The 14,144-nt window shown below is 46.0% G+C and overlaps 1 protein-coding gene across 4 annotated transcripts in view; it reads left to right on the forward strand.

Annotated features, from left to right (window-relative positions):
• The window catches only part of NTM (neurotrimin), a 915,982-nt gene that overhangs the window by 789,170 nt on the left and 112,668 nt on the right, over window positions 1-14,144 (forward strand). For all 4 annotated transcript variants that reach the window (XM_012808945.1, XM_003795914.2, XM_023516784.1 and 1 more), the window contains one exon: window positions 5,797-5,922. In XM_012808945.1, the coding sequence (XP_012664399.1) occupies window positions 5,797-5,922 (126 nt within the window). The remainder of the gene's footprint in view (window positions 1-5,796; window positions 5,923-14,144) is intronic.

The raw sequence follows: 14,144 nt of genomic DNA on the forward strand, positions 1-14,144 counted from the left end.
GTTTTAGCACCAAAAGTCCTTTGTCCCTGGGAACCCTCAATTCTAGGTAAATCCAAACAGTTGATCAACTCATAGGGTTAATGTAGGAAAAATAAAATAAAGGGTAATATATGTAAAACACCTGTTTGTGGCAGGTATTTAATAAGTGGTAATTGTCAACATTATCGTGTACACTAAGAGTCCTCTTCAGGGGCTAAAGATTTCGAGGAAATTCACTCATTTCAATTTATTTGCATTTACATACAGACTTGATAAAACACAATAATTCCTTGACTCAAAAATTATTTGTTGAACACAGACAATGCCAGACATTATGGACGGTATGTGCCAGACGCTTCCATGAGCAGGAGAATGAGTGGACCTGACATTTTATTTGGGAGAGGTGGACAAGGGCGACACGAACAGTGTGGTGTGGGGCTCTTTTTCAGAAAGGGTGGTCGAGGAAGTCTTCTTTGAGGAGCTGTGATTGAAAGAATAAGATGGAACCAGCCCTGTGATGACAGGGAAGAGGTGAGCAGGCCCTTGGCCTTGAGTCCAGGAAGAGCTTGGGGAGTTTCAGGCGGAGAGGTGGCCAGCACAGGGAGAATTAGAGGATGAGAGGGGAAGAGTGTGGAGAGGAAAGGCAGAAGGCAGAGCACAGAGGGCCTTGTAGGCCAAAGAAGGAGTTTGTCCTCACGCTCTGGACTGACTTGTCTCTCCACAAGAGAAGGAAATTCCCCCTCAAGCCCTTTGCCACAGCCTGAATCCGTATGTGAAACACTCCACTGTGCACTCCACCGTGCCTGGGTAGGCAGAGGCCCGAGTGAAAGATGGCCTAGTCTGCAGACCAACCCCAGCTTGACTACATCTTTCAGCCTCCCTGTCTAGTTCAGCATTCATGCCCCAGGCTGTTCACATGGGCCCAGAGTCTCTGTGTTTCTGTGCAGAGTGGAAAGCAAAAGGGCCCAGGGCACTCCAAATGTGTCCCTCTCAGGCCCGATAAAGACAAATGCCCCAAGGCCTTAGTAGCAAAGTTTGCTGGGAAGACTGTCCCGAGTAGGTGAGGCATCTCCAGTCTTCACAACAGAGCAGAAGGAGGAGGTGACACGCCCCTGGCAGCAAAGCGCCAGGGATACACAGATCTGCACACACCGTGCAGGGCAACCAGGTCCAAACAGCTTAAGTGCCTTCTCAGCCCCACAGGACTGCACAGCGCTTAATAAAGCATCTTAATTTGGATTTAATAGGATATCTACTGTGTGCTAAAAACAGCAAATTGCTATTTATTAATGACATAATTATTAAAACTCAACACCTGGGCAGTGTGGAAGCCGAACCGAGAGTAGGGAAGTCCCTCCGAATACCGTTTCAATAATTATCTTCTTTAATTATTTACACATTTAGATTAAAATTCAATAAGAGCCAGATTAAACCTTAGCATAATATATTAACTGTGGAACCGCATCCAAAGAATATGGCTCGTTTGTCGTCTGTCTTTCTTCCTGAGCGTCTCTTAACCACTTTGTGATCTTTTCTGCTTCTCTAATTGGCATGTTTTCCAGATTCCGATCTCAAAAGCCAGAAGACAGCACATAAATGTATTTCGGAAAAGGGAGCCATCAACTCTCTTAGAAGGTCTAATTTACTTTTGAGGCTTCAGTTCTCACCCCTTCAATCCGTTTACCTTGCGGTTGGATCCTTGGACTGCATCTTGTCCCATACCTTCCATCATATATAATAATTCCAACCGCTAACAAGATATTTCTATGTGGATATCTCTTATCATCTCACCATGAGGATGTCTACAACAGAATTAAGTTAATCAAATTAATGATGTCCCCCAAAGTCGTTCCTTGCATAAGTTGCAGGGATTTTTCTGGTGCAGACACCCAGCTGCTGTTGAATGAAACAGTGTGCCTGCTTGAGTCTGTGTCTATCCCCCTGCAGGCAGCTCAAGTTCCCATGCATTTCCCTGGGCGTTGCTCTCAAATCCACCCCCCTTTTTCATCTTTACAGAGCCAACACTTTAATCCAGGCTTTGAACATCACTCTTACAGATTGATTCCTCTAACTCTAATTTTTCTCTATCCCACTTCATCTGACACATTGCTAACAGATTCCTTAAAATAAATTCTTAAAAATTATGACATTCCTTTAAATAAAAAAAAAAAAAATCAAGCGCTTGCTGTTATCTGCAGAGTAGAGTTAAAATGCTGGACCTCGCCATTCAGGGTGCCCCATCATCTGTCTCTGGCTCACCTCATTGATCTTGTATCCTGCTTTCTATTGATCCTGTTAAAATGTATTGACTGTCCACTCTGTGTGGACGCTACATATGTGTGTCCGCCAAGCACATGCAATATTAAAGCTCATTTCTCGAGCTCTTCACATTGCTGGGAACTGCTCTCAGCATGTTTCATGCATTTACTCTTTCGCTCTCAGTAGAATCTCGTGAGCCCCATACAGTCATGAGCTCCACTTTATAGACGAGGAAGGTGAGGCTCCTATTGGTGAAGGAGCCTGGCCAAGTTGTCTGGTTAGAACACGGCAGAGCGAGGACGGCAACTCCTGCTCTACGCATCCTCTTGCAAGTTGACTTGGTATCTTTATTCAGTCCATGGCTTTCTACCTTCCCATCTGTGCCCATGAATTTCTGTCCCATTTGAACCAGCTTTACTTTTCCTGCCTACACGACTATTTCTCATTTGTTGATGTCCAAAATAGACTCTCCTCCGAGGTGAGGCCTTCTCCGGCGCTCCCGTTCCCGACAGTCCTCCCTCCTACTAACTCGTAGCACTTAATGTTTGTACCATTCATCTCACATTCAATCACACGCAATTTTCTAGCGTATTTTCCTTTATTATCCAACTGTCTGGAGTGTTTATATGCACTGTGTCCCCAGACAGATTGTAAGTTCGTGGAGGGCCAAGCAAATTGGTACATTTCCGTATGTTATTCATATACCTAGCACGCAATCGTGTATATGTTCACAAATGTCTATTGAGTGACTTTTGACCCAGCCTCTGTAGGGGTTTCTGATGTGCAGCCCCCATGGGCCACATGCTGATTTTATTAGGAATTTCTTGTGTATGTGTGCTTATCTATGTGGACAGATGTCATGAAAAGTATATATGGACCATTTTTGTCTTGTTTTCTCTTGTTTTGTTTTTTGCTAATCAGTTTTCCTTAGTGTTTGTATATTTAATGTATAGCTCAAAACAACTCTTATTCTTCCAATGTGTGGCAGAGGGGAAGGAAAAAAAAAAACATGGGACATCCCAAGTCTTCCAGTAACAATTATTCCTGGGCACAAAATGTCTTCTTTTATTTTTTCCTTTTTTCCTGAGTCAAGGTCTGGTCTGTTGTCAGGGTTAGAATGCAGTGGCGGCACCAACGTAGCTCCCTGCAACTTCAAACTCCTTAAATTCCCAAATTCATCTGGGGACATTTTGCTGCCCTCCAGCTACACTCGTAGGCAGGGATGAAGGGACAGTAAGCATTTCTCCAACTTCTACTTCCTGAGTTGGACGCTTCCCAGTTACGAGTAGGGGGAGATAATTCTTGATGATTTTTCCAAGCATGAGGTGCAATTGTCTCATTTAATATACTCACTGTGCTGACAGCTCTGGCCCAAACCACCTTCTCTCCTACTTGGGGACTGTCCATTGTTCTCCAGTGTATGATTAGCAGATTAGCTATCATGTAAGAAGCCAGGAAAATGAACTCCCAGTAAGCCCTTCCAAAGCAAGCGTAATTCATTACCCAGCCTGATTTCCACTTAAAATGTGCTTTAAGCACACTTCCAACTACAAACCCTAAATCACCCTGTGTTCACAAAGTCCATCATTTTTTATTTTATTGCATGGCGTTGGCGTGACATAATCCCTTGCAGAGCGTCTCAGAGTGCTTTACAGATCAATAAATTACTTACCTGCACAGTCAAAGCAATGCCTGCAAGGCCAGTGCTGACACTCTGCAGGCAGCCTGTCCTCCGGGAAGCAAGCAGGGCCGTGTGGGTGCCAAGAATGGGCGGGAGCAGGGACCCGGCAGAAGGATGTGCTGGTGGAGCGGTGCCTGAGAAGGGAATGCTTCGGTTAATGCTCTGGGAATAAGATGCATCAAAGTGTTTATTTCCGCAATGATCAGTTTAAATGATTCTAGAAGTAGGAGAATTCAGAAGTCTGTACCCTTCAGGCAGTCAGCAAATCAAATGCTCAGTCATTAACTCATCAATTACCTTTCTGTCCTGGGAGGCTCAATCTAGCTTTTAAAACGATACAACCGTAAATTGCAATGTTATATTCTGAAAGTCCCAGATGGTAAGTGGTCTTTCTCTAACCCTCACCACATCCACTCTCCCTTATTTCTCTCCCACCAGATACTCGTGAACGTGTAAGTGTACACACACACACACACGTGTGCACAGACACGCAGCCTCACTAACTCAGCTCTGTGTGGTTTGAAATCTTAACATGATTAATTGCTTGCTGCAGGCAAGACACCCTCCTTAGGACAGCACAAAGTAAAAAGATGAATAAAGTTCTTGTTAAATATGTTATATGCTGGTAATTTACAGGCTAGAAGGAAAGGTGAGGCACATGTACCATGAGAGTGTTTATTTATTTTCAAGTGGTCGAATTGGAGTTTGGGGGCTGCATAAATGACACCCTTACTTTATGCCCCTGAATTAGAAACCATTTGACAGATACCCAAGTGAGTAGCCACAGAGAGAACCAAATGCCATGTTTAGTGGTGGTAAAGTTGAGCCAGGAGACTCCGGTTCAGTTGTGCAGCAATAATGAGGTTCTGCTGCTGGACTCCGGAATATAAAAGGTGTCTACCCAGGACGGCTGGCTGTCCTAAAGGACTCAGCCATCCCCTCGGGTCACTCCTATAAGGCAAGCACAAGGCATTGCACAATGGACTGTAAGCTTCTGAGGGAAAGCCTGGCTCAAAACAAAAGATGGAAGGAACTTTACCTGTTAGGATGACTCCTCCCCTTCTGAGTGAGAGGACAGAGAGAAAAACAGAGACCTGGGAGAAACCTGGAGTGTTGATGGCTACGTGGTGATGTGTTGACACCCCATCAGGTGTGTGTAATGTGCTCTGGCCACACAGATGAAGAACAGGCAGTAAGTTTGAGTTGTCAAGGATGGCAGAGAACTGTAGGGTAGGCGGGATTGCAACGAAGAAAGTGGCGTTTAACCCAGGCCTTAAAGGATGTTTGGGAGTTGGCCAAGGAGGATATAAGAAATAACATAGATCCAAATAGGCAATGGCCAGGCAGGCCGTGAAGTGTGGGGAAACAAGGAGATTGGCAGAGATGGAGGCTCTGGGAAGGGCTGTGGAAACGTGGGTGGATGTTTGATTATGAACAGCCCCTACCCAGGAGAGGGAGCCTGGGTCTGATCAGGGTGCAGCAGGGAGCAGGGGAGCTGGTAAGGCGGCGATGTAGCAATGTCAGAATTGCACTGTCTGAAGACACCTCTGCATGGGAGGGGTGAGTGCTCCGTGGTGTGTGTCTGGGGCGAGTGGGTACCACAGTGGGGGTGGGAAGAGGGCAGAGGCTAGGAGATGGGTGCACAGCGCTGCAGTGGAGTTTATTCCCATTTGGACTCCCCAACTTTGTCTTTGAACAGGAGCAAGTGAAAGCTAAACTTAAGGTATTTGTTCATGCCTAGGGTGAGTCTAATTCATCATCATTAACTTACCGTCGTCCATACATTTTAGTCTCTGGGTTCTTCTGCCGACTATTATTTTTTTATAACAAAAATCTTCCAGCAGAGTTTTTATTTCTCTTCTGTTTTGTCTCCACAGTCTCTCCCAAAATTGTAGAGATTTCTTCAGATATCTCCATTAACGAAGGAAACAACATCAGCCTCACCTGCATAGCAACGGGTAGACCAGAGCCTACGGTTACCTGGAGACACATCTCCCCCAAAGGTAGGAGCAGCAGTTGGGTGTGTAGTGTCGTAAGAGGAAATGGGAGAGGCATTAGTCATGGAGCAGGGGGATTATACTATTTGTTACCTAGTCCAAGGGGCTCTCCATTCTTGGTAACCTGATAATATACTATTGGCTCTGCATTGAAGTTTGGTGTTCTCTGCTAGACATACCCTCTAAGATTCCAGAAATCATTCTGGGGTATCTTTTCAATCCCTTGGAAATTAATCCCACTTGGGTCTAAGTGAAATGGTGGTAAGATATTTTGCACGAACCTTATACGTCAAGTTTGATAGCAGAAGGACTGGCATTAGCAGCCTTGTTCAGCTCGTTGTTTTGAGAGAGAGAAAACACAGGCTCATGATGATGGTTGGAAGCTCGAAATGTCCGCGTTCCTAAAGGAAAACCTCCAAGTCTGTGCCTCTTCAGCATTGCCAAAATCCGGCCATTAGCTGGTTTTGTGGTTTTGTTGTCGTTTTACTCTGATTGATCCAAGATTACAAATACAACTTAATGTGTGGCCAAATTGCAAAATTTACTTTATCTGAACGTTTCAATTTTATGCAGACCAGACTAAGTGTTGTTTTATGTTTTCGTGGATGGGGCATTAAAATCTTTAGAATTTAAGACCAGATGTTATTTATGATTAGGTTAGCTTTTACTTGCGAACAAGGAATGTACAATTATCTTATTCATTCTTCAATATTTACTGAGTGCTTACAGGCTCCAGGCTCCCTTCTAGACAAGGGGGGACATAGCAGTAAGCCACGAAAGATGAGGTTCTGCTTTCAGGGGCTCATATTCTCATAAGATATAATACAAAAGTCCACAATATAACAGACAGAGACAGTGTGAGAATATGGGGCAGCGTACATTGACAGTGACAGGAGGTTTGGTTAGAAAAGGCTTCTGCAAGGGGGATGTTTGTGTAGAGATGTGAATAGCAGTCCTGAATCCCGTTGCTCCTTGCTGGGTAACATGATATGTGTGTGTGTAAGTCTGTACATGTATATGCATACAGATATACCTGATCGTGGAAGGATGGATGAAGGTCGCGTGCATTGCTGAGTGCAGGTTTCAGGGTCTTAGAGGAACCTTAGCACTGTTGGTTGCTTGTTGCAGGCTGGGTTCCCCCAGAGTTCCCTTTCTTCCCTCCGAGAAGGTGATTGGTGTGGGCTCCTGGGTTCACCCCTTGGAAGGGAAAGGAAAGACACCAGGTTGGGTGGAGGGAGAAACTAACTTGTGACGCAGTCCAGTGGGGCATCTCAGCTCACCCTGTAGGGAGCTCTGAAGCTAGGGGGACCGTTCCAGAGTGTCCTTCACCGAGGTGATAGGGCTACTTCTCTATATCAGACAGCAGTCTGAATTAAGGCTGTCCCAATAAGGAATGTGGCCTTGGCCCAGGTGACTCTTTCCACATGAGAAAATCCACACAGCAGCTGACAGCTGAGGGCTGTCTACCAGCAGTGCGTTGGACCACAGTAGCCACCCCATTTGGATATTTTGAAAAGTCTGGGTAGGGCTATTAATGAACCCCAAATACCAAATTTCCTCACACAGAGATCATTTGCCCTGATAAATGTCCTGAGGAAGGCATGAAATTGCCAGCTGCATTGGCCTGGATCCCTGGGAGCTGTCCTGGGCCACCATTCTTGGCTCTGTAGGGATCAGAGAGAGCTGTTCCTGCCTCTGCAGCTCTCCATCTCCATCTGAAATGTCCTTCCACATAGACTGACCCAGAGTCTTCAGCTGTCCATGAGCTCATTAGTGAGGGAGAACGGCCCGGGGCACTTGAGAAGGAGGGGCCGTCCAGATGGACAGACTTTGTGCGTCCAAGGTACCCGCCATTCATCAAAGCTGAATGCTCAGTCCCCAGTGCTATCGGATGCCAGAGAAGTCTGTGCCTTTAAAACCTGCAGAACATTTATCATCAGGGTTGACTTCCTCTGCCTGTGTCAAGGGGCTCTGTCTGCGGTTTGATGTCTTTTCTCGTTCCCTCCTCCGGCCAGTTAGCTCTTTGTCTTTTTCTAGGTGTTTCTCTTCCCCACCCCCTCCCCCTCTGTCCCTCTGTCCTGCCCTTTGGTGCTTATACTGTCCCTGTATTTGGTTCTGTGTTCTCCCTTTCACAGCATCCTAAATGTTCCTGCTCTAATTTCACTTTTTCCCCCACCTTCACCCTGTCCCCTCCTCGCCGTCACTCGCAGTCCCTGCTCTGACGTCTGAGCTTCTCCTGTCCATCCTGCTGCTGTCCTGCTGCCGTGTCCGAGAGTCCTTTGTCTCCCTTTTTGTGGCCGTGGAGCAGATTCACTTTCCCAGGGGACTTCTACCTGAGCCTGGGCCAGATGCTCCCATTTTACTGAGGTTTTAGCTGCTATGGAAACAGAAGATGGATCTAGGAAAGATGAGCAGGATAATCAGAATCTACCTGCAGATTAGAGTAATTTGGATGAACAGCGTTTTCCAGATCCTGGGTCCAGATTAGCTCTCCCAGATTCAAACTGATGAGACAAGCCAAGGAATAACTAATCACCTTGGAACTTGCCAGGGTGCCGTTTTCCCGGTGACTGATTGTTTGGAGATCAGAGATGTCACTGGGCTGCTGCCACATCTGAACTAAAGCTGAAGACCCTGAGCTGTCATGCCTTCATCTTTCCTCCTAAATATTTCCAAAAGGGTGCTTCTTTTAAATAAGCCAGGACAGGCTTGGGGCTCCTTGGAGAGAAAGATGTGTACCTTAGCAGAGGCTCCAAAGGCAGAGAGCTATTTCCATCTTTTGTTTTGTTCTGGAAGGTTAGGTCGTGTTTCCGACGTGATCATTCTTACCCACATGCCCATTTAGTCCCTGAATAAGCAACTGATTGGGGTAGGCTTTTTTGGTAACCCTGATGACTTCATTGCATTTTTTGTCTCTAGACTGATCTGTTTGTTCCATATATTTCTGAAAAATCCACGTGTCCTCCATCCCCTCCCATACAGTGATGCTGGCAATAAACATATATAAACATCTTTAGAATGTGTATTTCTAGCCTTGAACACCTTTTCAGTGGAAAAGGAGAGGTGTCTATGCATCTTGGTATAGGGACGCCTAGATGTGACTTTGGGGAGAAGGGAGGGTGCCCAGCAGTTTATATCAAATGGAGAAAATGTCATTTGCCAGTATCTAAGACAGAGAGGGAGGCAGGGCTCCCACGCTGCCTCTTGGCACTGCTGTGGGGTGTATGACATCATTTTTCACATATAACAACTGGTATCATGTTTTATTGAGTTCCCCTGTTGACCTATCACTTCTAGAGTTCAAGGAGAAAGTACATAGGCTCTGATAGACAGCTGTTCTGACTCTGCACACACCTGTCTGGAGGTGTGCAGGTGTTGTTTGCACCTGCACAGGCCTTGGCCTTCTCTGGAGGGTGAGGCCCAGTCTCACTGTCTCACAGGAAGAGACATCTCTGTCTGCACGAAAGTTTACTGACCCTCAACCAACGTCCCTGTGGGCATCAGCAGACCCCTACTCCCAGTGTAGATGCGCCATCGGTGACACCAGTCTCCCGTAGACACATGTCACTCTGTGCTTTGCCCTTTGTCTGCCTCTAAGTGTGCAAGGACGTGTTTTAGCGCAGGCCTTGAACTCTGAGCTTTCACTCTCCAGCAGAATACCTTTGCTACCATCTTGTTCCTGAGTCTTCCCTAAGTAGATAGAAATGCTGTCTTTCCAAATATCCTAAAAGATGCTGTGTAGGCCCTCCTTCCTCATAGAAAAGGACTCTCAAAACCCTGTTGCTATGTCACCAATTTCTGTTGGATTGTAAATGCTTTAGAGAAAAGGCTGGGATTTCTTAGATTACCACGTTTCTGGGAGCCCAAGATGAAGGTCAGGGAAGGAGTGAGTTCAGTCACCCGTCTGTGGATTTCACTAAACATTTGGAATTAGGGGTCGCTAAGGGCTCTAAAGGACGTCTCCTCTTGAGCACACCTACCTCCTCCTTTCTCTCATAAGCCATGGAGAATTCTCTCTTAAACACTAACAATAAAAATGTCCTCTAGGTCACCTAAAAGAACACTCGCTACCAAGATATCGGTTGTGGAATTGAGTAAACCCCTGTGAGCTGGCCACAGAGATATCCTCATTACTGATTTATTTGCAATGTCCTCAATCCTATGAGTTGTTTGAAATTAGGGCCTGCTTCACTTACTTCTTGGATTCTTTACTTTCTTTCACAATGCCTAGCACCTAAAAAGCACTCAAGGAATATTTGTTGAGTCAGTGAACTGGCACTGATATTTGCCAGTGCCCCAAATGGGCATGCTTGTTCTCTCCGTTCAAAGACTACATCCCAGTCCTTGGGGAATTCTCCTGCACTTTGATGTTCCCAGTGGAGACCTGGCACGTTTCCTGCTGACACTCTCTGCTGGCAAATCACCAGGATGTTTTCTCTGGTCTTCACAGGACCTCTAAGCCTTTTCTGACATCCCCTAGAGGGGCCTCAGCTGTGGCAGGTCTCAGCTTCTCCTTGAAGGAAAGAGTCCTTTTCAAGTTCTCTTTTGCAAGGTAGAGAAGGCTCACAAGTGACTTCAACTGGGGCCTTCCGTGAGCTTCCTTCTGCTGTCATCACAGCTTCACTGCAGTCGCTCTTCTGATATGTGTGTCTGTTGGACCTGCTCTTCCTTTGGCCCTTCTGGGGGGACACCAGCTGCCTTTGTCACCTTGCTATTCCCGACATCCCTGTGCCTGAACTCCTGATGACTCCCAACCACAGTGTCCTAAAGCACTCCTGGATACTTGCAAGGGAGGGTTGGCTCAACTGCATGTGAAAATTTGCTGCTCTTCATGGATTAATAAAGAAAAAAGAAAGATAAATCAGTAGGTTAAAAAAAAAAAATGAAAAATGTTCTATTAAGCTCATCTCCCCTCCTCTCTCTCTGTCTGTCTTACTGTCTTTCTTGGTATGTGATCCAAGGTGAGTATGAGACTGAACATCTTCCCTTGGGTCACATAAAAACCCTGGGGGCAGAATGAGAACCTCACGTCCACTGGGTTTTAAGCCGAGCCAGGCATTCCCGGCTTTCTCTCTACACAGCATGGAGCAGGTGCTTCTGGGTGCCCCCCTCACCATGCCTGCAGGCCTCAGCAACCTTCCTCAGGTGCCAAGTCTCTGCCTTTTTACTCCAGCTCCCCTGTTGCACTTGAAGAGGTCCCGTGGGCAGTGGACTGTCCAGCTTCTTGCTTCTCAGAGCTTCACAGGCCCCAGATCAGTGAGGCAAAGTGACCGTGGATGAGAGCTCTTCTCCTTGCCAGTGTCCTGAACCTGGTTCTCCCGTTCCCTGACTGCCCTCACCCTGCCACATGTCCACCCATTTTCCTGTTTGTCAGCACTGACAAGGCCATCTCCCCAGCCACACAGGACACTGAAGCACTAATTGGCACTGGAGGTATCACAGCTTGAGTCCAACCAGAGCTGGCAGGCACCATGACTCCGGTGACAGCTCTGTGAAAAAGTGTCAGGAGCAGAGCTCTGGCGTGCCACTGGCTGACTGCAGCACCCTGGCACTAATGAGCAGCCTGTCAGCACCAGCACCAGGGGCCCCGTGTGGCACAGAGATCATTAGATGGCAGACGAGAGGAAGTTCCGCAGCAGAAGAGCTGGTGGGGGGGGCCAGGAAAGGACAAAATGGAACTAAATATATCACTTTACCCACAGATGGTGACCATCCAGTAGGACAGGACCAAGAGAAAGAGAGAGAGAGGAAAAGAAAAGAAAAGATAATTTAAAAAGCTCTCCCTTCGCCAGTTCTGGACAACTCTTAGAATCCCTTTTTGGTTGGGTTGCCTTGCCGTTAATCCATGTAGGCTGTAAGTCTTTGCAGTAATCCAAGGGAAGACTCAATGATTGAATTAATCCTCCAGCCATGTCCCTTCTAGGAAACCAGGGAGCAGCCTAAGTCCTTGAGAAAAGGAACCTGAAGGAAAAGGGAGAACTTGGAGTTTGCGTCTTTTTCAAACTTATCATGGAAGACTGAACCCAGGGGTTCTCCTAGCTTCTCTACCTGTCTTCTTCTGGGGTATTAGAATCCAGGAGGGGAAATTAAACGAAGGTGCCCTTTGCCCTGTTATTCCATCCCAGAAGTGGGCCTAGGAGTGGCCGATGTGTCTGCTCAGTTTATCCGCTTCCTGAGGGCAGGTGTGAATTCTTTGTCCTGTCAGTCTTCTGTTTCAGGCCTAGGACTGGACAATTCTGAGCTTTACGGAGTGTCTGGCTCTTGTCAGAGGCTTTGGCTGCCCACAGTGACTGTGTTTCCATGCTGGAAGGCAGCAGCTTGTCTGAAGGAGATGGGCTTCCAAAGCAGGTCCCACTGGATTTGAATTTCCATCCACTATTCATTGGCTGGGCCATGCAGAGCCAGTGGCGAATCTTTCCAAAATGCTTCCTCATTCATGTTCTTCTTGCTTCTTGGCAAGACACTCAATGTCTCCTTGATTTGGTTCCGGATCAGTTTTGCCTCACATGCTGTAGCCACACAAGCACTGGACATTTATTATGTACCAGATGTTCTCACCTTAGCCCACACCGTTAGCTCTCAATCCAGCCCCCCCCCCCGCCTTTTGGTTTGAGTTCTACTCTTGTTTTAAGACCATCCTCAAATGCTGGCTTTCTTCAGGCAGAATGAGTCACTCCTTTCTCTGAGATCCCACAGCACTTTACATGTATTTCCAATTATGGCGCTTTTCTAGGTGCCCAACCCAGCCCTGTCTTGTAGGGATGATGGCCAGCAGGGAATGTCCTTATGCTGTGAAAGTTGGAACAATGATAAAACAAAGTTCCAGACTTGGAGAAAGGTTCAAACAAGAACTTACTCTGGTTTTGCTGGTTAGGAGCTCAAAATGGCATTAAGGTGCTGTTATATGTCTCCAAACGGAGTTTGGTGGGGCAAAAGGAGTGCTGAGAAATTGATAGGTCCACATCAATGCAAATTAGGTATTGAAAATCAACCTATAAGCATCATCCAATCACACCTTCCCCAGTGTGCCCCTTTTCATGCAAATGAGGCATTGAAATATGACCAATCAGGTGTCCTTCTAGGATATCCCTGCCCCCAGTGTAGGAGGGAGGTGGCAGGGCCTCCTACACTGTTTTGTTTTATCCCTAGTACCTGATACCACACCAGGCAGTCTGCAGACACTGTAAGTGATTGTTAAATGAAGCCAATACTATAAATACAGTCTCATTGGTCCCTTTTTAAAATTAAGTCTTTCTGTTGCATAATTTGAAACAAAATCAATTTTAGAAAGTAAAGGGTAAGACACAAGAGCCTAGTCTGTTTGCATCCATTTTGACTGCTGATCATCTCAAGTTTCCCAAGACACTCAAAAGAATTCAGATGAAAAGGCCTCAGCCTTTCTGATCAGTACTCAGGTCTGAGTCTTAGATTCTGAAACTCTAAGATTCTTCATCTGTCAAGTGAAGATAAGAACGCCTTCTTAATATGGATGTGAGGTACACTAAACATGTATGAAGTATAAAACTCCAGGCCCCACAGCAACCCACAGCAGGTTAGTGTAGCTAACATAGTGTGCTAGCTTCCAAACTTGCAGCCAGCCCCCTCCTCTTCACGTCACTCATGAACCAAGAACAGAAGAGGTTACATGCAAATTCCCTACAAAGGCCCAACTCAGTTAATTTCAAGAATTGATAGGTATTCAAAGATGCTTAATCAGCACCTCCCTTGTCCCCAGCGTTTTCTGATTAACATAGGTGCTTGATTAAAATTCCCAGAGCACCCTAAGTAGCCATCCCAGAGAGCCAAGTAATTGCTATTGCAGAAGACATTGCAGTGGTCACTGATGATGAGAGAACAAAAAATAATTGCATCGTAATGGAGAGCGTCCAGCTTCCTGTTCAGAATAGCTGTGAAACATACATTATTAGGCCCAAGCTCTGCAGAGAAAACAATTGATTATGATCAAGATAAACCAACATTACAACCTCAAGTATGGGGGAATGGGATCCAGGAACTTGCTAAGCAAATGGTTTAAATGCATATGGGCAGCCCAAGGTGGAAAAAAATAAAAAAAATAAATAAATAAAAAACAGAGGAAGACATTTATAGATCACTCTTTAACTCCATAATTCTCTTTAACTGGAAAATTACAGCTGGATAGACACAGTCAGGGTAAAATTTGCCAGTGTCAATAAGGGTTTTTGTAAGTTTAATATTTATGATCTGGT

Source organism: Otolemur garnettii, unplaced genomic scaffold (assembly GCF_000181295.1).
Source record: "Otolemur garnettii isolate 467f Iridium unplaced genomic scaffold, OtoGar3 scaffold00097, whole genome shotgun sequence".
Taxonomy (NCBI): domain Eukaryota; kingdom Metazoa; phylum Chordata; class Mammalia; order Primates; family Galagidae; genus Otolemur; species Otolemur garnettii.